Source organism: Clytia hemisphaerica, unplaced genomic scaffold (assembly GCF_902728285.1).
Source record: "Clytia hemisphaerica strain Z4C2 unplaced genomic scaffold, Clytia hemisphaerica genome assembly, whole genome shotgun sequence".
Lineage (NCBI taxonomy): Eukaryota > Metazoa > Cnidaria > Hydrozoa > Leptothecata > Clytiidae > Clytia > Clytia hemisphaerica.
The window spans coordinates 1,246,445-1,274,399 of NW_027104591.1; the positions used below are offsets into that span (position 1 = coordinate 1,246,445).

Genomic DNA, 27,955 nt, shown 5'->3' on the forward strand with positions numbered 1-27,955 from the left:
CCCTCTTTTATCGCAATTACATGAGAATAGTGGAAAACCTTCTCCTCTTTATTCGAGCCTCCAGAGAAGGTCAGTGGTCAGCTTTATTTTTTGCTCACGACCAGGTCAACTATGCGAGATTGACGCCGGTTTACCTGAAAGAAATGCTCACTCTAAACAGCGAAGATCGTGACACTTGGAATTTCTTTGAAGCCGGCAATTTCTCCGTAAACAAAAATTCCGTACCGTTTTGTGCAATTGGGGTTGATCACGCAATGGAACAAGAAAACAAATCGATGAAGATCGCTGGTGGGATCACTGGACTCACTCTCAACCAAACCGCCCTCGATCGATTCGTTTTGACTGCTCCACAGATGTCTCAAATCATCGAGGAATTCTTTGAAAACAATTGTATCGGATTGTAGCACTGCCCGATGCATCTGTCGAAAGAACATTTGCACGGACATGTGTACAGTAAGTGCTCTGACGACTTTGAGAACGATGGTTGCGATGATGATGACGACGAGGACTTAGTGATTGGAAATGAAAGTGATGATGACGTTAGCGATGACGAAGAATAAATATGTTTCTCGTCAATCTTTCTCTTGAAATTTAGTAATTAGATATTGTTGTACATACTTTAATGTCAGAAAATTTCGCGAATTTTACGAATGACCCCTCAATTCACGAAATTAAATGGTCACTAAAAAATCTTTTGGCTGATTCGCAAAAATTAATTCCCACGAGACACAGTTTTCAGGTTTTCTTAGTCATTATTTGCTTATTAGGGACAAGCCTTACGTTTTAGCATAGAAGTTTGTATTCATTGATTCTTGTTTGCAAGGGGCTTTTATAGATAAATTTGTTTATTTTGATTCAGAAAAGCTTTATTTTTGACATGAATTACGTGATTTTAGAGTGTTAATATATTCTGGTCTGTAAATTACCACGGTGGACTATCATAAATATTAAAGATATTTTTTTCCCTCAAAGATAGAAATGCGATATGGCAAAAAAGAGAAAAATCCCAGCCAACCATTTTAGGGACAATTTCGATATTAGACGGGGAAAAAAGATTTTTGGGCCTTTTAAAATTCTGGTCTGTAAATTACAAAATTCACGATTACTCGGGAACTAATTGCCCGACTGACTTGAAATTACCCCAGTATTTAGACATCAGTAAGAGGGAGCTATAACTAGAAATTCGAAGCAAAAAAATTAATCTGGGACATTTTACTGACCAGAAACGTCAAAATAGACTTTGGTCTGTAAAATACACGTTTTTAAAGAAATAATTTTTTTGATGGATGAGAAAGTTACCTGTTACTGATGCCTATGTCTAGTCAAAATTTCAGTGAAAAATATCAATATTTCAAGTAGATATTGCCAAGTAAGTGATTTTTAGGGCGTTTCCATTCTGGTCTGTAAAATACCCAAAACGACATTTAAAAAATTGCCACCCTATTTTTTTTGGGTCATTTAAGGTCAAATATCTCAAATCCGTTGAGAAAGTGCTTTTATCAGAAAAATCGAACGGAAATGTATTCTGCCCCCTACTATATGTCTAAAATATGGACCGGGCAGTGGCAAAAATTAATGAGCTAAAATTAAATGTCATCACCCACGTAATAAATTTTTGCAACCTCTCAAAATAGGGCCCCTGTAACTTTTTATCACTTTAATATTTCCAGCTCAAATTTTTTATTTAAGTGTAAGTGACAAAACGTTGGAGGAGCTGAGGCTTAGGGGTCCTATTTTAAGCAATGGCAACAATTAATGATGTCATCAGGTCACACAGGTGGCAATAATGTCATTGTAATGCAAAATATTTTAAACAGACTGAAAATCTCACAAAAAAATAATAAGACAATCAAAAGTTATCAAACATTTTCCTTTCAAATGGGCCTGTAGACTCAGGAAGGTTTAAGCAATTCCCACTGAATTAAGTCAGTCATAAACCTAAAGGTTCCTAAAAGTTACAGAGGATAAACTTTACAAAAAGAATTTCACAACAGCAGATCCTTAGCAGGTCCTAAGCTTAGCCCACCATAGTTCAGAAGGAGAAAACTTTATGAGGAAACAACACAAAACTTTTTAGACAACCACAGGTATTTTTTGGGCCTTCTTTTCCTAAAAAAAAGAGAGCCATAAACCAGAATTTACCTGACTGCTAGGAACCCTATTCTAATATGACTTTAGTGATAAAAAGCTTCCAAAACTTACCAGCTTCTCCTATTTCATTTTTAGAAGAGGTCATTTCAATCTGGAATTCTTTTCAATCTTCTTCGTGTTTTACAGTTTTATACGTTTGCCATGTGAGTTGTGCAAATATTTTTTCTTTCTGATTTGTGTTGGTATTACCCCATGATTTCATACGGAGTATCCCCGGTTTTTACCAAAGGTAATGTGAATAGTGCGAAAAACCGGGGTCTCCGTATATTACGTCATGAATTGACTGTCTTGATTTCCCAAAACTTTTTAATAACCTCCACGAAGGAGATCGATTCGGGTAGTCTTCAAAACATAAAAGTTTGGCGGGAAAAAAGAAAATGGAGGACATAAAGATTGAAAGAAAATTTTTGCTCCAAAAAGCGCTTCTTTTTTAACAAAGGGTTATTTTACCAGTTAAAAGGCTGAATTTGTTTTGAGGTGCAAATAAAAAGTATAGAAGCCATAGAAAAAGTATATATTTTTAAATTTTTTAGTATCAAGTATTAAGTATTGAGTATTAAGTATTAGGCGTTTGAGACCTGCCCTTAAAAAATCGAAAGTTGTCAAAAATAATCGAATGTTTTGGAAATTCGAACACTAGTCGGCACGTGAAATTTAGTTAGGAGAAAATGGTTTTGATCAAAAATATTACTTCTAAAAATGAAGTGAAGAATCTTAATTTCTCCTGAATGGTTCAACATTTTTGTTGTTTACGTATTTGTAAACTGCGTTTTGTTTGTGGCGGAACGGCGGAAAAGAGGGCGTATTATTCGAAATTTTTGGCGGGAGCGGGGTATTACAAAATAATACCCTGCCGTACCTAAATAAAATCAGTCATATAATGATCTTTGAAATCAATTGATTTGTATGTTGTAAAAATACAATGGGCTGGGTATGTAATGCCTATGTTGTGGGAAAGGTTACCGAAAAAAATGATATCATGTTGGGTTCGATCTAAAAGGCCCAGAGGTTGTCCAAAGTTTACATATGGTAGATCTATTTCTAAATGTTTGAAAAAAGCTGGTATTGATAAATGTAATTGGTATGTGATGGCTCTGATAGGTGGTTGGTGGAAGTTGATTAATAATATTTCGTAGCTTTTGTTTTAATAGCAGTTATTTATTCTATAGTTATTTATTTTTATAGTTTATGTATTCGAAATATATCTTAAAAAATTAAAAGTTGTTGGCTTCAAATGTCACTTAACTTCAAATGCCACAAAGTTTTTACTCTTAAAATTACTACATGTAGATTTGTTGAACAATTACCCTGTCTCTTTTTCACACATAACAAGATCACATATATCATACACAGTATACATTTTGATTTGCTTCTTCAAATGATCTGCAAATTTGCTTCTGGCGATGCAGCGGTTGATGGATTCAAAGAGGATCTCCACATTGGCAAGTGAAGTGAAAAAACTTTGAGTGTTTTAAAACATATTTCTGTCGTAATCGCTGAAATGCAGATAAACTAATGGATGTTGTTGGGTTTTCCTTGCAGAAAAGACGATAAGCTTGACATTGACTTAGCAACATCCAAAACCGTCCCTTGAAGCGATTTTCAGGTCGTTCACATGAAACTGCTGGACTGTGAAAAAAGGCAAGTACTTTGGTAACAACGTCTTTTGGTAGACAATCTCTGCGTTTTTGTCTACCTACCAAATTTCGTTACTTGGATTTGAGCAGAGCTGACTTGCGTTTTATGCCTAGCAATTTAGCCACTGCAACTTTATTTCTACATGATTTCAAAGTGTCATTCAGGGCTTTTCGAAGAGTCATTAATTTTGTACTACCATTTTTGATGTCCTTTGATATGTTTCGTGTGCTGCAAGCAATGTCCTCTAAAGCATTGCGTTCTTTAAGATTAATTGCTGCTTTTTTCAAATTACAAAGACGAGTCACTCTCTTTCAATTTTACTTGAGTGACTTCTTTAAACAGAAATGGGGATTCTGCTGGCATCACACTTGAAAGGTGTAAATGTGGCGGAGAAAATTCAGGAAAATCTACGAAAACAGCCGAATTCCGCATCAATTTACGGCCTTTGCAGCCCGTCTGAATGTGTTACAAGGAAGATCCAAAGACACACTTGAATGTAAGAAGTGCAATCGAATCGTACACTACATTTGTTCAAAGCTCCCCGTTTATCAAATCCAGTTATGTCTAGCATACAAATCGAGAGCTTTTATTTGTCAAAATTGTGTCGTGATCACTCCTGATCTATTGGAACAGGTCAATTCATGTGAAACATCAACAGTTTCAGGATTCCGAAAGGAGATAAAAGGACGTAGAAATCACTCAATTAAAGTCGAAAGACGTTAATATTATGATCAGCGAAATAAAGGATAGTTTTTAGACCAGAATGGCAACAATCGAAAAGAAGACGGAAAACATAATTGAAAAGAAAGAAGAAGTAAGACCACGAAGCTACGCAGCAGTGGTGTCGAGGCAAATCGAGAAGAACATAGAAAATGCATTTCGAACGGAAAAACAGGAGGAACGACTGATTCATTCCACAGCATGCAATCTAATTCTTCATGGTCTTGACGAATCCACTGAAGATTCAGAGGAGTCAACCAAAATCTACGACGAAGAGTATCTAAATGAAAAAGTCTTACCTATGATGCTAGGCTTAAGGAATATGAAAATCGAAGAAACTCAAAGAATCGGAAAATTTTCGAAGGAAAGAAAAGATGAGAAACGCTATCGACCAATAAAAGTCCGATTTGCAAACGAAGAAGACAAAAATACAGTGTTAAATGCAATCACCAATGGAGGATTTCCAATAAGATTACCCTTCCGGGAGACAGAAGATCTTACGGAAAGTGAAAGGAAGACAATCAAAGACTGGTGTATCAAAGCCCAAGAAATGAATACTTGAATAAAGGACGCAAACTTCAAATTCAAAGTCAGGGGGGGCCCTAGGAAAAAACTCTACCTTAAGAAAATTGTAAACCGAACAAAGAGCGGTTCATAGAGGCCCATGTGCTCGCACGGTGGCCTGCAAACTTGTATAGCATTATTATTATTAGAATAACTTCTTTTTCAAAACATTATGATGAGATATACTTTAATCGTAGAAATTTTAGCGAGACTTATTTTGGCGTATATTAGCGAGTCAAGAAAATCTTTTTTGGTCGCCTCACGCAAGTGAAAAGGAGACCTTTAAATTCGGTGTCTCTCCTCCTTAAGACAAAAATGTGAATGTTTGGTCGCCCGATTCGGAATTAAATGTTCAGTGAATCGGGAAATTATTTCCCGCGTAAATTCTTGCATAAGCCGTTTTATCATTGTTATATTACGCCACGCAAACTTATCAGACAGTATTTGCTGTATATAGATTCTAATTTCAGCTCCGTAGTAGTTAGTGCACTTGTTTTATGAAATCTAAATAACGTAGATAATTAAAAGCCTCGTGAAAGCTGTCGAAAGTTTCTACGGCAAGTGCAAACAGCAGATAATTGTAGATTTTAAATCTACAACTACAATAATGATTCTTCAAAATTGAAATTTATGGTTCTTTATTGATATTATTCCATTCAAACTACCACAGACACTCGTGATGTTGTTGAAAACAAACCTCCTTTCACTAGAATCACTTTTGAGGTTAAACATTTGGTTTGGAAAAGGTGGATGTGTTTGTGTTGACACGAAAAATAAGATTAGATAAGAAGAAGTTTATTATTGTTTCAATTACTCGAAATCTATGATAACAGTTGATAGCATGTCCCAACCAAGATCACTCACTGCATATGGCAACCAAACCAATGTATTAATTGCCCGCGGGGTACTAGGTTTGCGAGGTGACGGGTATGTCCGAGCCGAAAATCGAGAATCGACCCTTTGAGAGACAAAGTTTTGGTGATTTTGCGACCCTTTGAGAGACTTTTTCCTAAATTTTGGTCCATTTTTTCCAAATTTTGGTTTCATTTTCACCAAATTTTGGTCAAGATATTTGGAAATCGTGACCCCTTGAGAAAGAAATTTTTTATTTTCGTGATTTTGGGACCCTTTCAGAGACTATATTTTGAATTTGTACCCCTTTGAGAGACTTTTGAGGAATGAGAAAAGGTACCCTTATGGCTCTCACATACCCGGCACCCATTTTGCCTAAGTAAACCCCCCCCCCGGGATTAATTGCCAGATCAAGTTATACCATGAATTTCTTTAGATACAATCAGCAGATTTGAAGTGAAGCAAAAGAACATTTATCACTTAAACGCTAAAGCAAGATTTGATTGATGATTCACCGTTCCAAGACAAGTAATTTTGTGTAACCATTCCGAGTATTGACTTAAGATTTCTTGAACAAACATACAACTGTCGGCTGTTTGGCATCCAGTTTTTCTTTTTTTTTCTGGCTCACTTTTTGGGCCATTTCAAGATGTTGTCCATAGTGGTCAACTGCAATTATTAGAGTATATGCCCGGCTGAATAACTGTCTCTATGTAGGGGACTACTGGCATCTAGTCAAAAACGAGAGTGACGTTACGTATTCTTTCTCTGAAATGGCCCTTTTGCTTATGTTGTTCCCCTTGCACCCATTGAAACGTGGAGTTATCAAGATATATGCTGGAGTTTTAATAACACAAAGTGACATTGCACCTACATTAAAAGAAGAAATTTTGGCGGGAATTTAATTTGGCGGATGGCCGAAAAAGTTTTTTCAGAGGGAATTTAATTAAGGACCCTCTCGGCGCTCCGGAAACGTCCAGAGCAAAAATTGTCGTTTTTCACGTATTGCGGCGATTGATCTGCACCGGAACTCCAAAGCTGTGTTAAGAATCACTTGCTCCGAAAGCACCGGAAGAGCTCCGGAACTTTCCGGAGATAAAAATTATGTTTTTATAGCTGCTCTGGAAAACTCCGGAAGTTTCTGGAGCGCCGGGAGGGTCCTTTTAATTTGGTTGTTAACTTGAAAATTAAATTTAGCAGGAATTTTATTTGGTGGATTGGGCCAAAACCATCCAAATTTAACTTTTACTGGCTTTCACCGCCAAATTTAGATTATTGTTTTCTTCCCTGTATGTATTTATTTTAAGGCAAATAAATTCCCGTCAAATTTAATTTTTCAAGCTCGCAGCCATATTAAATTCCCTCCAAGACTTTTTACTTTTGTTCAAGATTACTTCAATTCAACTGTATTAATTAGATTTACTATAATAATTTATTGAAACTTTCTAGCAGCAATTTTTTATTGTACAAATAAGAAACATTCATTGATATAAATTAAACATGATATGATTAATTCTTCAAATTCGAACCCTATAACTTGAATATGTCCTTAACTCGAACGGTTTTTTAATCTCTTCAGAACAAGTTTAGGCTATTTTCACCTATATCCCTAATGTTAGTTTTGAAAAATGATAACTTTCTGAAAACCTTTACGATTTTAGGGATGACAATAATAATATTATATTACATATTTGTTTCTGAAGAATATTTTTCAGGTTGATTCCAATCTCATTTTATCTTTGCTAACATTAACTTAAAATCAACTTCAGCCATTTTGACATTAACGCGAATCAAAAGCACGTTGCTTTTTAACGATTTTGCACATTCGCCAATCACGTGTTACACTGTTAAGCTTTTCGTCTTTTTTCAAACTTTTAAGCTCTCTAAGCTATTCTATTCAGGCGACCTTCCAGCCCAGCTGGTTTATTTGGATTTTTCCTAGCGAATCACGATTTCAAAAAATTTTGCGTGGATATATTTTAGCGAATACTCGTATTACATTATTGATTGCTTTCGTTTTCTAGCATTACTTTGCACTATAACCCTTCCTATTGATAAAAATGTATCAAGGCAATATAACCAGAAATTTCGCGCGGATAAATTTTAGCGATCTGGCGATTCGACGTGTTTTAACGAGATTTATTTTAGCGAGATTTATTTTAGCGAAAATGGGGAAAACTCGCTAAAACGCTAAAATTTCTACGATCGAAGTAGACAAAATGGAAAAGAGTTATCTCCGCAACAAAAGCAGGTTAAAACGAAGCAACTTAATTTACAAGACACATATAAGCAGTTAGTCTTTTAATGTTAGAAACTCTTATAATGCTGGAAAGTTTCTATCTTGCTGAGCTTCAGAAACACAACCTATTTAGCAGAGCAGACCTGGCTACTTCCACTTAGCCTGGATATCCAAGCTCAAAATTTTAGAAAAAACAATATTTACCTCAACATATAAAGTTCTAAAATTATAGAGATTGGTCTCCCTAGAGAATGAAAGTGCAAACCCATGTTTCCAAAACTTTCCTAGCCAACCCAGGGCAGCAAAACAGAACTTAATTTAAGCAGCCTTACAAGATCTAAAACCATTTAAAATATCCAAAGATTACACCAGAGTCCATGAACAAGTTTGCATGCATTGTCATGACCAACCATCAGACTATGTTTTCTTGGAAAATGAACTTGCCTCTGTTTTCTTCTTTTTCATGTTTTCATGTAACAGAAAGCTCTATCTTCACTAGCAAGTGGAGGACTATCCTATTTTTGCTTCAGAATTGCTCCGCGCCGTGTAGATTGGTCCTTACGGCTTTAGGAAAGTGAGCGCAAGCAAGCGGACTGCTTTCTCATATGGAAAATGCAAATCGCTCTAGGCTGTAAACCAGAAAATAAAATATCAAAAACCAGACTGTGAAGTAGTTTACAGCTTGGGTATCCAGGTTAATTTTAACTATGTGGTGAGGTTGAATTATTTACTATCACGAGGCTTAAAATATTGATGAATATTAGTAGTCGGGATTATACAAAGATACAAGATTCCTTGTAATATTTTAAGACTTAAGACAGAATTTTACAACTTTGTGGAAGAAAGCTTTAACGTTTTTTCACCATCTTCAATCATTTTCATCTTTTTCTTGAAATCAAAAGAATCAATCTTTTTGTTAATTTCATTTTTTCTTTTGCGAAATGATTTCTTGACTTACTTTGAATTACCTGAATGTTTTAAATTTTTGAAGCCGTGGGATATTCTAAATTTGTTCTATTTTCACCATTCGTGAATATTTTGGTCTATTTTCCTAAGAAAACTGGTGTTTTAGAGCCCATACAGCCATTTTAAAATGTTATTAACTTGTTCTTATTTTCACGATTCTGTTAGTATTTGTTTTCTATTTTCCTGGGTGTTTTAAGGTCTGCAAAGGTAAAATAATTACCCAAAATCTCGAATGGTTAAAAAAGATTTTTCTACCAAACAGCTCAATGTTGGCGGTGATAAAGATGATAAAACGACTTTTCACCATTCGTGAGTTTTTCGGTCAATTTTCCTAAGAAATCTGGTGTTTTAGAGCCCATACAGCCATTTTAAAATGTTATTAACTTGTTCTTATTTTCACAATTCTGTTAGTATTTATTTTCTATTTTAATTGTATTGAGACACCCATTTTAAGGAGATTTACATCAAATTTTTGAAAGGAGGAACACCTTGGGTAAAGGACTGACTGATTGGGGAGGTAATGAGTATTTTACTGGTTTCTCTTCTCCTTGAACCACCATAAGCATCATGAAATCATACTGATTACAATCATTTGATCGTTTTCCATGAATGAACAACGAATTGAACATGGAGGTTAACTCATCTACAAGGGACAGCATACGACCCCCATTGACAGCAACAATTTCTCCAAATCTTTCCAATAGCAAAACAAACAAATAATAAATAGTGTAGAATTATAATGTTTTGTAAAATGGAAATTGTGAAAAATAAGTTTAAATAACTATTACCCAAGTACATGGAGGCATAACAATTTCATTTCCCAAACGTGTGTCATTAAAAAGTTCTTCATCCGCGATCTTTTGTATAACATTATTCACAATTTCAGATAGAAATCGGTGAAGTGATTGATGATTTTCCACGTCCTAAAGAATTGTGACCAGCTTTTTAGATAAGTCACCTTATTAAAGGGACAAATTTTGGCTGCATTTAAATTGGTGGATAGCCAATAGAGGGATTTAATTTGGCGGATTAGCATCAAATTCAATTTTGCCAGAAATGGAATTTGCCTGATGACAGGTTTCAAGGTTCAAAGTCGGGTTAAAATGTTGAAAATGAACCTTTTTAGGGCCTAAATCCTAAATAGTGAAACTGAAAAAATTTGAGAAAACTTAAATTTGAGGAGAATCTAATTTTGAATATGCATGCATGTTTCCTTCAATCAATTTTTGACGACATTTCTGGTCAAAAAATTAGAAATTGAATTTCGATTGTAAGTTTTAATTTTAGTTTTTTTATTGCCTGAAAATGAACTAAAATTTCCAGTGGCATCTTTAATTTCTTTAATATAAACTTCTTGCATAGAAAATAATATTTCCAAATACTAAAGATTGAGTGGGAAAAGTTGAATTTGACAAAACCAAATTTATTTGTAAAAAGACGTCCCAAATAAAAGATTTGGAAATTGAAAGTAATTTACAATTAGTTACAAAGAAGACGAAGGAAACAATAGTCTTATTCAGTCGCTTCTTTGTTAGTCTAATCAAAGAGAATATAAAAACAAATGTTGGAGAGAGAACAAAATTTTTCCCTATTTTTCGATGTGTGGTGCCATAATAATAGCTATTGATTTGCGCTCTATTATGAATGGACCAATGGGAGTGCGTTATTTTCTCTTTTTTTTGATTGACGTTTACGAGAGAAAAACAACGAAAAAAGACGAGCTTTGTTCGGACTCGGACTGAACTCAATAATAACAGAAATTCTTTTTTTTCTAAAATTATTTATAAAATTATCTCTGAAGCTGAATTGTAGCTGTATATTTCAAACATGAAATTACATGCCTATTTTCTTCAAAACTTTCTTATATCTAAAAAACTAATATACAGAAACTATTTACTTAAGTTGAAAATATAAGAGTTTAATATCCATGATCCATGCATGAAATGTCAAAGCAAACTGCAAAAAAGACAATTTCATACAGAAATGCATGAATAATCAGATTTGAAAATTTTGAAAATGGTAGCATTTAAAATATATCTAATATAAATATATGTAGGTATATAAAAAAATTTATCAGTTATCTGTCATCTGTATGTAACAATAAATACTGTACAACACCCACCACCACCAGTTAAAACAAAGAGAATATAAAATATAATGCTTGGAAGCTTTCGATTGACTTTGAGTAATGCTCTCCTATGCTTCGAACAATAATAACATCGAGTTGGTCCATGGCTTTTGGAAAGAAGAACCTCACAACTTGAAGCTCGAATGATAAGTATAACATTTAGTTGCTGGTCCTCTAAATATCCATTCGGTAAAAAAGACTCAAACCCTTCAACCTTGTATTCAATTAGTTCACGGAAATCATCATTTCCTATGCAAATTTTAGATTCTTTCAGATCTTGAAGCACACTTTCAATGTTATTAGCTGTTAAAATGACTGGAAGACTTTGAAAGAACGATCCCTGCGTTATGTCTCTTTGATAAACCTTTAACATCCAAGAGAGATCATATTTTACAGTTAAACAAAAGTGTTATAACATTGTCCTTGTCCAACAAAGCAATTTTTGCTATTTTAATAATTCCAGCAGTATGAAACCATTCTCTTTAGCAATTGCAACTAAAGTATCAAGGTCAAAAATCTTGGATTGTTTCATTGTGGTGGAAACTTGTGTTCTTTTAGTCGGTGCAATCTACATAACGTACAACTATCGTCATGCTTAAACTCTGCAATATCGTAGAACTCAAATACTGGCCATCATATTCAACTTTATTCAGTTTGACGGAGCAATTGTGACACAATTTTGTTGGGTGTTGAAGGGGATTATCATCTGAAACATCATGGGAAAACAGCATCAAAATCTTGTCTTTTCTTTAAATTGAACACATACATGTCTTGACGTTGGACTCGTATGTGTTGATTTTCTTTCTACAAAGTCTGCATACCTTGGAAATTTTTCTCGAATATTCTTACATTCCATCTGTACAAATAGTATTCTCCATTACAATTCAATTCAACTAACTCACTTTTCTTCAAAGCCACAAAAACAACTTTTAAACTTCGAAAAGTGTTTAGCTAAAAAGTGTTCGGCAGAAAACAAAAACCTCGTCGGTCCGTGCAATGCTCGGGAGTTTTACTGTGAGTTTCACATTTTGTTATTTTGGGTATAATATGATTAATTATTGTGGAAAATTGTGGATTATTTTGAAATTTTTTAATACTCCAATGAAATTTTCAATCTTTTAGCTTTCCGTAGATATGTACATTATATGTCACAGAAACCTTCAACACTATTTAGTTTTGCTTCAAAGTGACCATACTTTTCAACCTAAATTTGGCAAAAAAATTGTTATTGTGGAAGTTTGTGAGATAAATCTTGATAAAATACAGAACATATGGACACCCCTGTCTCAGATACCCGGTGGCTTTTAAAATTTCACCGGGGATAAAAAATTTTCTTTGGAAATCCAGTGGGGATTTTTCAAAGACAGAAAATACCAGTGGGGACACAGAATTAGAATAAAAATTTCAGTGGGGATTTCGAAATTTTCTTTTTTTTCCAAGTTCGTTGAAACAGTACAGTAGGTGTGATAAGCAAGCAATTTTATTTCAATCTTTATGTAATTATATGGATATGCATAATGCATAATAACATTTTTCTTTCCTCCCACCCAGTCTTGATTGGGTCAATGAGGCTCGTTAAGTTGAATTACTTATATATCATTTCCTCCCTAAGTTCATTTGGCCAAAATTTCCAAACATAGACCTTTCATCTTGAACGGGTAGAATAGCAACTATTTGCTAACATGACAGCTATAACAAGAAATAGACAAGCTGTATTGGAGTGGCTACTTTTCCTAGGACAGTTGCCATATATATTTGATGAGATCAACGTCCTCATGATCTCGGACATAAATTTTGTATACCATGATCCTAATGAGCAGCCTAGCTCAATGGTACAAGATCGAGCAATCCACTCTCACTTTAATATTACCCCACTTTTTTCGGATTCGATTGTATTTGATTACGTTTACAGGGGGGTTTAGGATTTAAAAAGAGTGGTGTATCTGTGGTATCATGACGTAATATTGGCTAAATATGCTCTCAAATTTCAAATTTTTGACAGTAAAAAAAGCAGTTTTTTGGTCGTAAGATAGCAAGATTTTAGGGTCTTTTCAGAGTGGAAAAGGAAAATAATGGGTTTCCTAGTAGTTTAAAATTTTTTCATACTCAGGTCTAGAGTTCCTAAGCTAAGTTGCTTTTAGGCCATTTTGAGGCCTGAGCCCTTTAGCACTGCGTTGCTTATGAAATTAAAAACCGTATAGCTAAAAAAGTTATGATAGAAAAAGAAAAGTTCTCACAATTTCTTTTAAAATCCATTCATTCACTTTTTGAATAAATAGGTATCTCAACAATAATAATAATAATAATACACATTTTCTATTAAAAAACATGAAAATATCACAAGTCTCACAAAGGGAGAGAGCCATAAAACTATACAAAAGAGATGAACAAGAAAATTGTTAGAAATTTTGTGTATAATCTATTATATCAAAACCTCTGTGAGAGAAAAAAAAAGTTATGTTGAAGCTTTTTTGAGTCAAAGTTGTTCATTTGTTTTGAAAAATAAAAATCTATTATCAAGCTTTAATCAAGCTTATGGAGATTTTTCAACAAAATTAGTACTAGTAATAACATGGTTTGGAGGGTGATTTGGGATTAATAACCCCGAGGTTCATTGAAATGTTTTCAATGAAACGAGGGGTTATTAATCCAAAATCACCCGAGAATACCATGTTATTCCGCGTTAATTATATGGTCAAAAAAGAATTGAAGAAGGGCCTATTTGTTTCACTTACTATAAATGCTGTAGATGCTATCTGCTAAAAGTGCTATGAAATTCCATGAAAACTTTGAAAATGATAGCAAATATTGCAAGTTTTGTTGTCTGCCATCTTGATGATCCCTGGTTGTACTTTAAATTCTAAAAAGTAACTTTCAATCAATTGTTTATTCACGGCTGTGTGGCCATTATCCCGCCATTATGAAAATAACTGCTATTTTGATTTCAGATATAGACCCGTGCGTGGAGCAAGCTACAGTTTCAGCTCTTCACTTCTCTAATTTTATTGGTTTAAAATCGGCAATCAGGCTAAGAAAACATCATCAAGTCTGCTTTTAGATGCAATTTTTACTGTGAAGAAATTGCAATCTTTGCTTTGCTTGCAAAAGGTTGAGGTTTTTACTATTTTTGCTGATAAGGAGTTTGCAAGTTTATTTACAAAAAGTGCTAAAGTTCTGAACAGAAAAAATTGAAATGAGTGCACTTGTAGTAAATATAGCAAAAATAGTGATGAAACAAATAGGCCCGAAGACTCAATCGTAAAGTGCAATAGAGTACAATTTTTTGTAACATTTTAGACTTTAAATCATTAAAATTGACAACTCAAGAAATTTCAAATTCAAAAAAACGTACAACAGTAATTGCTATAAATAAACATACATCAATAACCCAAGAAATATTCATGACTTTAAACAAAAAAATCTGACTTTTATCATTTTATTGCGATTGAGAAGAGTCACTACTATAAATCACACGTTTTCGCTTCCGACTCGATTCGTTTTTTTGAATTATGTTATTAAAAGTCACAGTGCAATTGGTAAATACGTGTCCCACTTGTTCTGGGTTTCGAGTTATTGTAGATGAAGAGGGGTGAGAAGAAGCACTTTTAGGGCGTGCAACAATAGCATCCGACATACGTTTCATTTCTCCTTGGTCACCAGGGTCATAACTCTTTAACCCCTCAGTTGTTTTGTGACCAGTTATCTTGATGATTGAGGTTTCAGGAATGTTGGCTGCTTTCATCTTTTTGACAAAAAGTTTTCGACCACTATGATTAGTGATTTTCTTGCCTTTTTCGATGTTTGTACCTGAAATAATCTCTTTCATAAAGGTTGCAATCTTGTTTTTGCCAACAGCAACGCTTTTAAACCAAGGTTCATCAACGTCTTTCGAATAAACAGATTTCGGTGAAAGATAAAAACGACCAGTGTTTTGTAGATTTGAAGGGTGCTTTGAAGCGTAAAAATTAAATATCCTGACAGGACATCTTTCATTGTCAGGTATTTCAAACATCTTTGGATTTGTAACTCGAGGATTCGGGTGCAAACCGTGTTGACGTGTTTTTGTGGGAGGCTCAAAATACTCAATGTACACTAATCCACTTTCTTCGTCAGTTTTCGTTTGGAAATTTTCGATATTCAATGAAGCATGCTCTTGTTGGCCTCGTTGACCAAAGTGTTGAATGTTAAGGAACCATATTGTATGCAGCAGTGAAACTGGGTTCGATATTCCCAATTTTCCAGAACGCCAAAGTTCATCTTCCTCATCCCTCGTAATAGCTTGACTTGCATTTGGACGTTTCCCCATTCCATTTTGTCTAAGCAAACGTGCTTTCCCTTCAAGAGTTTTGATGCTTTTATTGAATACAGTCTCATCCATGATAGACTTCGGATAGTTGTTTTCTACAAGGTAACGATGAAGTCCTGCCTGCATTACACGTAAAGAGTCTGGTTCATAATCATCTCCATCTCTCTTTCTGACTTCACCGTAGAACTGGCATAATACAGCATCCAATTCAGGAGGGCTGTACTCTTCCAACTGGACTTTCATATTTCTCTGAACAGCCCAGCTTTTGTAGACATTGATCCAAGTGTTCGTACTCCTTTTAGTGTTTTTGTTTTTTGATTCTTCAGCTAGTTTTGAAAGTTCTTCTTCAGAAAGAAGTTGGAATCTAACACTTATCTCCTCCATTTTCTTCTGTGTTTTGAATTATTTTCCTTTTCTGCTCGCTATTTTTTTCAAAAATTCGAAAACATTCGAAATTATAAAAAACATTCAATTGACACTCTCATTTTGATTGGCTTAAAAAGTCGTACGATATTTTGTTAACCAATCAAAATGCTCTAAAGATATCGTACGATACTTTTCAACCAATAGAAATTTTTGTTTACATCAGGGCGATTACAAAAAAGCGGGGCTATTACGGATTTATCGCCCCGCTCGTCATTTACAAATCTAAGCTAAATGTAATCAACCATATAATTAAATATGAAATAAAATGTAAAAACTAGAAAAACAGTAATATAATGCCTCTACATTCATATCTCCTTATGTCACTTTCATTAAAATTCCAAGAGACACCAGCCAAAACATAAAATAATTCACAATAATTCCATAAAAAATGAAAAACATTTCTCAGTCAAGCAAATGAATTCTTGGTACTTATTTTAAATCATAGCTTGGGTTTCTTTACTTTGTGTATATGCTTGTCAGGATGATAGCGGAACAGTATATAATCCATCAAAAATGAATTTAAAACATATTTCCAAATTAGTTCAAGAAATGTCGTTTGATGTTTGAGCTCTGAGTTTGGGAAGAAGCACGTCAAATTATCAATATCATTGACCGATTCATAATTTTGATAACAAAAATCACATTCATGGTCTTGAGAAGTCTGTTTACAATCTCTTTGATATCGGAACTATTTGACAGGTTCAGTATCATATGCAATCAATTCAACAATTTTGTCTTTGTTGGTCACTAGAAAGCCCTATCATATGCTTCTGCTGCTGTTGTATTTTGCAGGCCATGGGTCATGCTGTATCATGATGGACAAAATCCTCCAAAAATTCCTCACAGCAAGATTCAAAGCAAATCATTCCCATAGTTTTTGAGTATCTACAATGACAATATCCATTCTCTCCCTTGTATAAATTTCGTCTTATGGCTGTTCTTTTTTCTTGAGGTAGAAATAAATCCAGACAAACAGGTCCCTCTCAGGACTCAACTTCTTTCAAAGTTTTCCAAGTTTGTTTTCTCTCTGTCTTCCTTTTCATCATAATCACAACAGTTTGCAAAACATCAAACTGACACTGATAAAAATCCATTAAAGTATTCTCAGGGTCAACAGAAGTCTATTTTCAACCCATTTTAATCATCAAAACTCCATAAAACTGCATGAACTGATGAAGAGCACAAAGGTTTAAAACCACTGTAAACTGCTGTAAACAGTTTTTCCCGTGTCTCACATTCTAGACAGGCCTGTTCATAACAAAAAATCGAGATTTTCTAGCCTAGCTGGGCGCGTACTACTTAGGTAAAGAAATCTGTCAGTTTGTTTCGCTTAGCTTGCGAGCGTGCAAAATATATATTTAAAGGTATTTCAAAATCAAAACAAATATGGTAGACAATCTAAATTAGATGTAAAAAAAATTGGCTGGTTGGATGAAGTTGCTTGACAATGAACAGTCAGTCTTAAAGATAAAGATTATCAGTTAAGAGTTAATCAAAGATAGAATAGCAGTTAGCAGTTTTTTAACATAAGTTTTCAAACTAAAGTTTTGTATAAATTATGTTGATGTTTTTTAGCATAGGCGGGTAGCGGGGTTTTCTCAAAGTCTTCAAGTTTCCGTGGGGACCGGCGGGGAAATAAAAATTTTGAAGAGCTATTTAGTGGGGATCTAGAAAAATTAAAAGTTTTCATTGGGGATTCCCCGGAGGCAAATTTAGCCCGCTTTTTTCCCCGGGGACAAAATTTTGGACTTTTTTTCAGCGGTTGGGGGTGCCCAGCGGGTCTGTGACACGGGGGTGTATATGGATAGTTAAGAAGCCAATACTCCTCTGTTTATAAAAAAATTGCAGTTTTTAGGTTAGAATTCAATTATTTTGATCACTTTCGTTTTCAAAAAGTTCAAAAACCGGGCATGCCCGACCCAAATCTAGTGTCCCACACATCGAAAAGCGCGGCAACATCAAAGACCCGCGAATCAAAGGGAAATCAATAGAAATCGCTTCAATAGCAAGCTGGCGCTCAATCCAGCTTTAGCTTTTATAGTATCTTTGGTCTAATTTATCTCATAGTGGAGGCCACTATATGTCTTCCCATGTGCAGCAGCTTGTACAAAGGGATTTTATGATTGATTGTTGTTCCTTGAATGTTGAAGATCAAAATTTGAGAGGTGGGGCCGGGTGTTACCACCCGTTGCCATGGAAACTGACGTCGTTGGTTACTATGGAAACCAAAATAAAAAGTCGTCAAAATTGAAAATTTTTTGATCCATTCGAAAGTGCATGAAAAACTGATAAAGAAAAAGGTCACAACCTATATCTGAAAGTGAATATATCAGGAGATATTAAGGAAATAAGGCAAAATGACGTCATGAAACGATGACGTCATCGAAAAATAAAAATTTGCCAAAATTCGAAAATTTTTGGTATTTTGGAAAGAAGACCCTCCAATGAACATAAAATATTATTACGAAAACGTTTGAAAATTTGTTAAAAAAAGTCAACTGGCCAAATTTGAGATTTTCAATTTTTGCCTACGTCGAAAGTTACGCGCAGCAGCCAGCACATTACCGGTAAAATTTTAAAATATCAATTTTGGTTAATAGACTTCTTAAAAATGATTTTCAGACTTTTTCGTTATAATATTATATGTTCACTGGAAGGTATTCTTTCCAAAAAAATGACGTCATTATCTTTTCATGACGTCATTTTGGCTTATTTCCTTAATATCTCCTGATATATTCACTTTCAGATATAGGTTGTGACCTTTTTCTTTATCAGTTTTTCATGCTCTTTCGAATGAAACAGAAAATTTTCAATTTTGACGATTTTTTATTTTGGTTGCCATAGTAACCAATGACGTCAGTTTCCATGGCAACGGGTGGTCATACCCGGCCCCACCTCTCAAATTTTGATCTTTTACATTCAAGGAACAATATTCAATCATAAAATCCCTTTGCACAAGCTGCTGCACACGGGAAGCTTTTTCGCGACATAATGGCCCTACTATCACCTCAACGAGTTAGGTCATTTGAAACTTTCTGATTACGCAGTGCGCCAAAGTTGACAGGTAGTTGTGCCACTGAGGTTGAAAGAATTTCATTCCTAAAACCACAGTCATATGTATCCTAAAAACTTAATCAAGCGTTTCCTAAATAATTACACGCTCTTTTATAAGAACCAGTAAACTTTGGGTTAGGCTAGGCTGTTCTTAATTTTTTGAATTTTTCAGGCTTGAATGTTCTAACGATTTTCTTTACTTGAGAACAACTTAAAATAGGTTTAAAATCAGTTTAAATCAGTACTTTTTTAGAAATCTGAAATCTGAGGCTCAGATTGTTCGTAATTTGTTCTTAGGTTTTGGCCACGTGAAATTTATGCCAACGAAATTAAATTGCAAAATGAACTAAAATATTCCTCTTTTTTGTTCTTTTGATACCGATGAAACACTATTTTGGAGCATGTGTTTTAGTGGAAAGGCAAGGGTTTGGTTTTGTCAATTTCAACTTTTCAGCACTCAATTTTTAGTATAAACAAAACTGACGCCAAGTCAAATCTGTCGATTAAAAATTTCCATGAAAATTATAATCGAAACTTATCTCGTAAAATGCTTTTTTCAACATTCTGGAGGTGTTCAAAGTTAGAGGTATCATATGTAGAGCCAAGCAATACATGAAAAGTCATTTGCTATCCCATTTGCCATGAGAAACAAATCAAACAAAAACCAACAAATCATGTCTCTTCACTCTCATGTCATGTCACATCGTGTTTATATGGGGTAACCAGAACGCCGATCCACAAAAAGAGCCATCTTCCTTTATTATGGAGTGTGCCAAAACTATCGGTAGATTGTTTGGAAGTAAAGAAACCCACACAGTTTGTTTTATTTTGAAGATTTAACTTGAAAACAAGCTGCATCTTTCTAGCAGAAACTCATTTTTCAACCTGCTACATAACATTGGTCAGTCGGATCTGCTACTAACATGTAATAGTTTTATTATAACCGAGCTTGAGAATCCGTACGCAGCACTTGTAACATGTATTACGTGGATAATTATGTCAGTCGACTTGAATCATGATACATTACTCACATTTCACTGGATGCATTTTCGCTGTGAAATTATCCGCAAAATTCGCTGACCGCGTTTCGAGACGGAGGCTAATAAATCTGGTATAAATAATACACTGTTCTCTAAAAACTAAAATATACAGATACTTTCGTTTTTTGTTATGAATTATACGTAAATCTGGTCTTGCCTCCAAAGGACCAAAGCGGACCGCTCACGAGATCGATACGAATGGTCTTTAAAAAGGAAATTTAGAACTAAGAAAACCTAGAAGGGATTTCAACTAAAAGGAAAAAGGACCAGAAAAAACGCTGGGCTAATACTCAATGAAAAAGGTCCAAAACGGAAAAGAAAACCACGCTGGTCAAAATCAAAAATGTGTGCCGTCAAAAGAGCAAAAAAGCAAGCTGGATTAGTAAGTCTCTAGTAATAAAACATCCTTAGAAGGGGGAAAATAAAAGTAAAGTAAAAAAATAAAAAATATTAAAAACCCTATAATATAACATCCGCAACGGTATCAAAAGCAAAACGGGAACTAAAAAAGAAACGAGGAATAAACATAGCCCCGAGTTATACCTAAAATTTGATACTAAAGTCTGTTCCAAAAAAACTGGTAGTCCGCACATTTTAATTCATTGCTCTCGAAAGAGGCAGGATATAATAAAAAAATAATACCTTTTTTAAAGATAATTTTGAGAGGATTTTTGTAAGGCTTTTAAAATCTTTAAAAATATTTTAAAATGAAGAAGAAAAAAATTCTTTCCGCTGGACCAAAAATCTTGAACTTCGAACATCGCTGATTTCAAATATGTATTTAGAATTTCCATATCTGTCTAGGACAATAAGTAAGCTAAAAATGGCCAAAAACGAACCCACTTTTGAGAGCTGGAACGTTTGATTCAAGAAAGATACGAAAAATCTGGATACATATTTGAAATCAGCGAAGTTTAAAATTTTAGAAAACCGTAGAATAAAAGATTTTTCCCGTAGATAAATCAAATTCTTAATTCTTCATTTTTCATCTTTATTTTCAAATTCTTAAAAATATTTTAAAGCTTTAAAATAATCCACTCAAAATCATTATTCCAACGAGGTATTACTTTTCATCAAATATTATATATATTATTATATTTTTATTATATTATACAGCAATTTATCAAAATGTGTGGAACAGACTTTAGATTACTAGATTAATAACCAAGACAAAAGTCATATGGCAAAATCAAAATTGATTACTGAGCAAGCTAAAAGATTATAATACAGAAGTTTATGTAAATGCATGGAAACAATGGATTCAAACTGTTGTAATATAGCTTCAAAAATAGTCAAAATCAAATTTCAAAAGAAAGTAGAGATTTAACCAAGTATAATATTTTGGCCAAAGCCTCTGATTTAAAATATTTCACAGGTATGTTGAGGCATTCTCTGTGATACCACTCATCGCATATGGAGCACATAGCCATAGACCTTCCATTCTTTGTTTCCACCTCCAATTCAATAAAAATGTCGCGACACACACAGTAAATATCAATGAGTATTAAACGGCTAGAACATTTTGACCTGATTCTCTTCGTTAATATCGGGAACCTTTCCAGTTGCTTCTCCTTCAGGCATTTTGCGGGATGATCCCGCATACAACTTTCATCGTAATGGATGGGCGTAGGGTCACGTCCAGCGCTAACATCAAACGCAAAAGCGATTGCAAACAAGCCACAGTTGACGCTGTTTGTTTGCTGCTGGACAGAAGCCCTTGTGACCCGTATTTGGCTTTCCTTGCAATGTACGAGTTGGGCAATTTGTCGCTGCAAGTTCGAATTGAGTGGAAAGTCGAGAGAATCATCGATAACGACCTCATCTTGTTTCGATGAGGCAACCGTTATCAAGTGGTTCTCTCCATTGTGAAGTATCTGCACAAAATTCGTACCATGCGCAGATAAAGGTGATAAAGCTTCAGTTGGGCTGTGGATTCAAATCCTTTCACATCAGGAAACCGATCAGCCATCAACCCAAGGGCGCTTTTAACGGAGTTCTCTTTCAAAAAACAGGCGATGACAGTTGTTGTTTGATGTCGTTGTTGTAAAGGCAGGCACTTGAGTCAAGACGACGTTTCTTTCCCTTAACATCTTTTATTGCCATGAAATCGGATGTTTGAAAATGGGAAGGTGATGACGGTTGCGTGCAGGGTGATGGCGGTTGCGCGCAGTCTGCAAATTCAGGCACCTCGTACACACAGCCATCTTCGATGACATTAATTTCAACATCATCTTCATCCACAAGTATGTGTTTTGCCCTGTACCATTGACGGGTAACTTCCGCAGATACGCCAAATCTGCCGGTAAAGGGATGCTTCGGAACGGATCTTGAGCCTTTTGGCGGGCTTCGCAGATTGGAAAGATTTAAGGGCGACTTTCGCTTCTTTTGTCGTTTTTTTGGCGATCTGAAAGAAATTTATAATGAACGAATCAATAAATTGTCACACCCTTTTTTTTCGCGTAGAAAAAAAATGGCGAAAGATTTGAATTAAAAATTTTTCTTCTTCATTTTTTTTCATTTTCATTTTGTTTCATTATTTACCTAATTCGATTTCTATTAAAAGCTACTAAAGAGCTTTCTTTGTTTTCGCTGAAGATTTCTTTGAGGCAAAACTTATGAATTTACACAACCAATTTTTTAAAGATAAATTAACGTAGAAAGAAAGCATAACTCTCACCTGATTATCAATGTGTCGTTTTTGGTTACTTCCAAATGTGTTTTAACTTTTCGCACCAACTCCTTCACGTTTTTTGTACAAAGACTAACCATTTCACGATCATTGAGTAGATGACAAAGAATTGTCATCTCTTTGACACTGGCCATCAAATCACTTTTGTCAACGAAGGTGCCATGGTCGCTATAATCATCATAATCTACAAAAATATAATTAAGTAATAGAAGTTATACAATGTGTCCGTAAGAAAAGAAAGAGAATTTTATACAAAACCCCTCAGAAAATCTTTTCTTCACATTATTAAAGTGAAATAAGGTGTAGATACGAAAGCAACTGACAAATCTCGAATTAAATTTTACAAAAGAATTTGCTTGTGTTGAAAGCTGTTATAGATTTTGATAAATGTGAAATAAAAATTAACCTGTATCGGTTTGATTTTCAAGGTAAGAATTGTAGTCAACTTCATTAACAATTGGGCTACTGTCGTCTCGCACTTCATCCGCAATATCTGAAACATTCTCCTCACCAAAAATATTCGAATCCAGGACATTCAAAGGATCATTTCTGAACAGCACTGAAAGATCATTGAAATTGCAATGAGCACTTTCGATGATAGCAAGAAAATGCTTACACAGGGACCTGTGACGTTTGAAGTCGCGACACTCACAAGATCCAACATGTGCATCAGTTCCAAGCCGCACCACGTTTCTTTTGTCAACTTCATGTTCTTCGTCACCCAATAAAATAAAAGGGTTTTGTTTTGAGCCTGGTGATACGTTTACTTTTTCTTGAGAACTTCTTCTGTCTTGTCTTGATTCTCTTCGGTGGAGCTCTCGTTTTCCTCTCTAGAATTTATTTCTACTAACTTGATATCCTCTTTGGTCTCTTGCTTCACTTCTTGCTTTGAATTTTCTTTGAAAAAGCAAGCTTGGCTCAAGACAGAAAAGACACCAAGTTCGATAACTTCAACGGAATTTTTCAGCTAGGTTGTCACATTTTTGAGCCTTTGCATACTGTGTTCCAGGAAATTCTTCGACCGGTTAACCAGATACTTCGGAATGTTTGAATCATAGGATCTATGTTTTGAGGAGAACCTAAAAATGAAAGTGTTCGGTAAAATTAGAAAATGAAATGGTTAAGAGCAATTATTACACTACGTTATTGGCACTAACTAAGTGACTGCCTTTTTAGGACAAACGCTTCTACACCAAGTATCTGACATGACGTCCACCCGCTTACTCCAGATGTAAATTACCCAGATGCTAACTAGAATTAAAAACAGAATAAAACTTACTCCACATTGAGTTGCTCATAACTATTTTGAAGTTCTGGAATGAAATTATAAATGATCTGATTGAGCAAAACAGTTACGGTGCTTCGCCTTTCATCCAGTAATCCACCCTCTTTCAATGCTTTGTTGATTCGCTCGGTACCATTATTGGTGTTGACAGATAAGTCATCTGGACGGTAAGCAAGGACCCATTGTTTTATCCTTGGATACTATGTACTTGATAATGAAGGGATGGAAGATATTGAGAGAAATACTGATTAAGATGGGTTACGACACTTCTTGGATCCCCAAAATGGAACACCTTTATGGACCCTCTTATGGACCCCATTATGGAACCCATTATGGACCCGTTACGATTGCGTAATATTCAAGAAACATGATGTAATTCTTTATACGGAATAAGTATTCGAGAATAAATTTAAAGGGATAATCCAATACTACGCAAATCAAAATATTATGGTCACGTGTCTGGAATTTGATTGGTCGAGCGCGATAAAAGTTTACAATTTGATTGGTCGAGCGGGATTTTCACTTTCGTTTTCGTAATCTAAACGAACCGAAAAATACTTTGCGACATAAAAAAGTTCGAAGTTGGGAGGGGAATGAAAAATCTTTCGTGTAATTCTCCTGTAATTTCTTCTGTCTTGTATCATACTTATATGAAGGAAATTTTCTGTTTTGCTATGCCAAAATTGATTCACAAATGTAAATGCTACACAAGAGTTTTTCTATACACAAAGAGATTGTGAGATGAGAAGATATAAACAGTTCTTTTTTGTTTTCCTGTGTTCTTTGTGTTTCATCAAGAGCAGATGAACAAAATAACAAATAGTAAATAAAGCATGAAACATTTTTTGAAAAAAATAACATCACATTACAAAATTCCTGTATATACATTTGGATTTTGAAAACTATATAAAATATTTACAAATTCTTTATGGCTTCACTTTTATCAAGAGTGATGTAAAAGTATTTGAATAATAATATGACCTCCTCTTTGAAGTTGCCTTCCAAAATATTTCTTTCCATTCAAAATAAATTCTCAATTAAAGCACCCTCAGAATTTTTCACACAGTAGCACTTCATAGGGAGTTGCCTAGTAAATAAAATTTTATCAAAACTGTTGGTAAAAAATACTTCCTTTTTAGCAGAAAATGTTTTTAATATCTTAAAATTTTATCATTGAGTATATGTATTTATCGTCACTTCATACAACATCAGTCACAATATTCCACATTCACTCAAGTTAACAACGTAAATAAAATGTAAACAGTTCTTCTTACAGCAGCATATCCATACCACTGTAAAAAATGCAGCTATGTCCATCCATAACGAAACAAACTGGTACATGAAAAATATGTTCAACTGTTCCCAAATCATAGCATGTACGAGGACTTTCAAAAAGGGTGCAGAGATATGTAGCTTCAGAGTCGAACCATGCCAGAAGCACAAGAAGACAAAGTGGTTTGATCTTAATTTTCAATGATAGCCACAGGATTTTAAATTTAATCAAATCAATGTGTCCTACTGCTACTTCCTCTACATTATTTCATAAAATTCCAAATCAGTACAATATGATGCTCAGAACCAGAGTTTTTTGTTCATCTTAGAGTTACTTTTCACTTTATTTTATTTGGTTCGTGCAAAATCTCATGATACAGTGCTTTTATCGAGAAAATAATATCTGCGTTCCATGATTCTATTCTATGTCCCATATTTTGAAGTACGAACCATGAAAATCTTCTTTGGACAAGGCTTTCTTGTCTTGATGAGTTTCATTCACTACTCAGATCCATATGCACACTTTCGAGAGAAACTAGAAATCTCTTTCTCCTCTTGAGTGTTCAAAATTGACTACATTGTTATTTAACTGAAAGAAGCAAGAAAAGAGATAGTTCTGTATAAATTGGTTAGCAAAAGAATTCAACCTTGATATTAAATATCTTCTTGTATCTTCAGCATCATAGAAAAATAAACATTGAAACTTTGCACAAGGATAGTTGAATAAAAACACTTTATGATTTTGATAATATTAACATGTTATAGACACCTAAAAGTATATTTAATCAGTGGTAAAAATATAAACATTTCACTGTTCAACTTCATTTCTCTCGCAATTCCCGCACAAACTTTAGGTGAATCGTTTTTAAGTTTGCTGGATAAAATGAAACAAGTTTATTTGCTAGCGTCTTTTGTTCTAGTATTGGATTATCCCTCTCGGAAAATCGGAAAAACGGTTATTCAAATCGTCGTTTCGGCTGCCGTAATTATCGGCTCGGCTGCCGTATATTTTGGTATTCCATAATGGGGTCCATAATGGGGTCCATAAGAGGGTCCATATAGGTGTTCCATTTTGGGGATCCAAGAAGTGTCGTAACCCGATTAAGATCATGCTTTCCTACGGGGCTGATACCCCACCCTCGGAAAACGCCCCAAATTTTGTTTCTATCCTCCTGTTGAGGTACCTCCTCCTCATAGTCCTTTTGACAGTTTCTTGAGTCAACCCTTCCCAGGAACTGCTTCCTTTTGTTTTGTTGAATCCAAGCCTCTATTTCAACCGGCTCCTTCAAACTGTTCGGTGGTTCTTTGGCAATGGCATCATACTCGTAAGCAAAATAGTTTACAAAATCCACAAATGCATCATAAGTGTTCTCCTTATGTAACTCAGGGTCAAATTTGGGTAGTCCACTGTACCCAGCCATTTCACGAGCGTCTATCATCCAACAAGGTTCTTTGAAAGTCTCTTCGTCGCCAGATGAAGTATCGAGGGGAAGGAAACAGGAAAAGAAACAGTATGTTTAAAAAACGTGTTCAGTGTTCTCTTTCAGTTTTCAAGAATGAGTCCCGCTACTTTGTCTACCATTATGAACGTGTGCGCGTCCTAATGTTACGGTACCGACCGACAGTTAGTCACACTAGGAAACCTAGCTTTCAGAAAAAACAGCATCAGTCATCTACAGGATGTATTTGCACAACAAGGATGAGAGTTACCTGAATCAAGTTCGCAAGACAATTAATTAAAACTTGAAAGTTTGAAACAAAATAAAATGTGCAGCAGCCAAAATCAACCAACCAAATTTTTCATTCAATTCCCGAGACAGCGCTTCGATTTTTAAGGCCTGGTTTATACGCTAAAGTAAAAATAATTCCGCACATGTAAATGGGTCATTATTTGAGGTCCGGCATAATTTCCGGGAAACAGCCTATCCGGTGGTGCGCGGATCTAGGTGGGTTGCGTCTCCCCCGTAGATCTTTTTCTTGGGAAGTTGATCTTCAAATTAGTTTTCAAGGTTGGCTTGGCTCAAATTTTTTCATCTATGGCTCAAATTTTAGGCAATTTTTGAAAATGTTAATTTCATTAAAAAGCGCCGGGTTATTTTTTCATGAATCCCTTTAGAAGTTTTGCTCCACATTTTCTTTGCTTGAGAGTCAAGTAAACGATATAGCGCTTTTGCAGCATTAATCTTTGATACGCATTTTGGCGGGACGCTAGTGTGACTAACTGACCGATGTAAGCACAGTTACATCAAGTGCAACCAGCTGTTGTTTGACCTTTCAGGGGGCTGAAGCCATTGTGAAGAAATCAAATATAAGTAAATTATAAGAGGGTATACCGGGTGACCCACGAAAAAGTTCGGACAGTTTTCGGCGTCTCGAGGCCGAGCAAATGTCTCAAAGTTCTTGAAATTTTAATATGTAGAAAGTAGATATTTTATTTTAAAGTTTGAGCTATTACTGTTTAAATTTCACCCACAAGTTCCCCACTTATAAGCTTTTAAAGTCAAAATTCACCTTTCGGAAAGAGCGAAATTACGTCAAAAAAGAGGTATCAAATTGTTTTATTATCAATCAATCAAGCAAGGTCGTTAAATCGTTAGAAAAGAACATGCTAGATATTTTTATTCA

General features: G+C 34.8%; 2 protein-coding genes across 2 annotated transcripts; both read right to left on the minus strand.

The window, feature by feature from the left end:
* Nucleotides 1-14,694: 14,694 nt before the first annotated feature.
* On the minus strand, nucleotides 14,695-15,912 carry LOC136823691 (zinc finger MYM-type protein 3-like). Its single transcript, XM_067079857.1, has one exon. It carries the CDS (start codon nucleotides 15,805-15,807, stop codon nucleotides 14,695-14,697), a length of 1,113 nt encoding a protein of 370 aa, XP_066935958.1. The 5' UTR covers nucleotides 15,808-15,912.
* A 5,470-nt stretch (nucleotides 15,913-21,382) lies between these two features.
* On the minus strand, nucleotides 21,383-26,751 carry LOC136823692 (uncharacterized). The gene is made up of 7 exons (XM_067079858.1): nucleotides 26,515-26,751; nucleotides 24,053-24,258; nucleotides 23,744-23,852; nucleotides 23,180-23,603; nucleotides 22,762-22,957; nucleotides 22,089-22,488; nucleotides 21,383-22,018 (listed from the first exon to the last, which is right to left on the minus strand). Exons 1-7 carry the CDS (start codon nucleotides 26,749-26,751, stop codon nucleotides 21,383-21,385), a joined length of 2,208 nt encoding a protein of 735 aa, XP_066935959.1.
* Nucleotides 26,752-27,955: the final 1,204 nt, after the last annotated feature.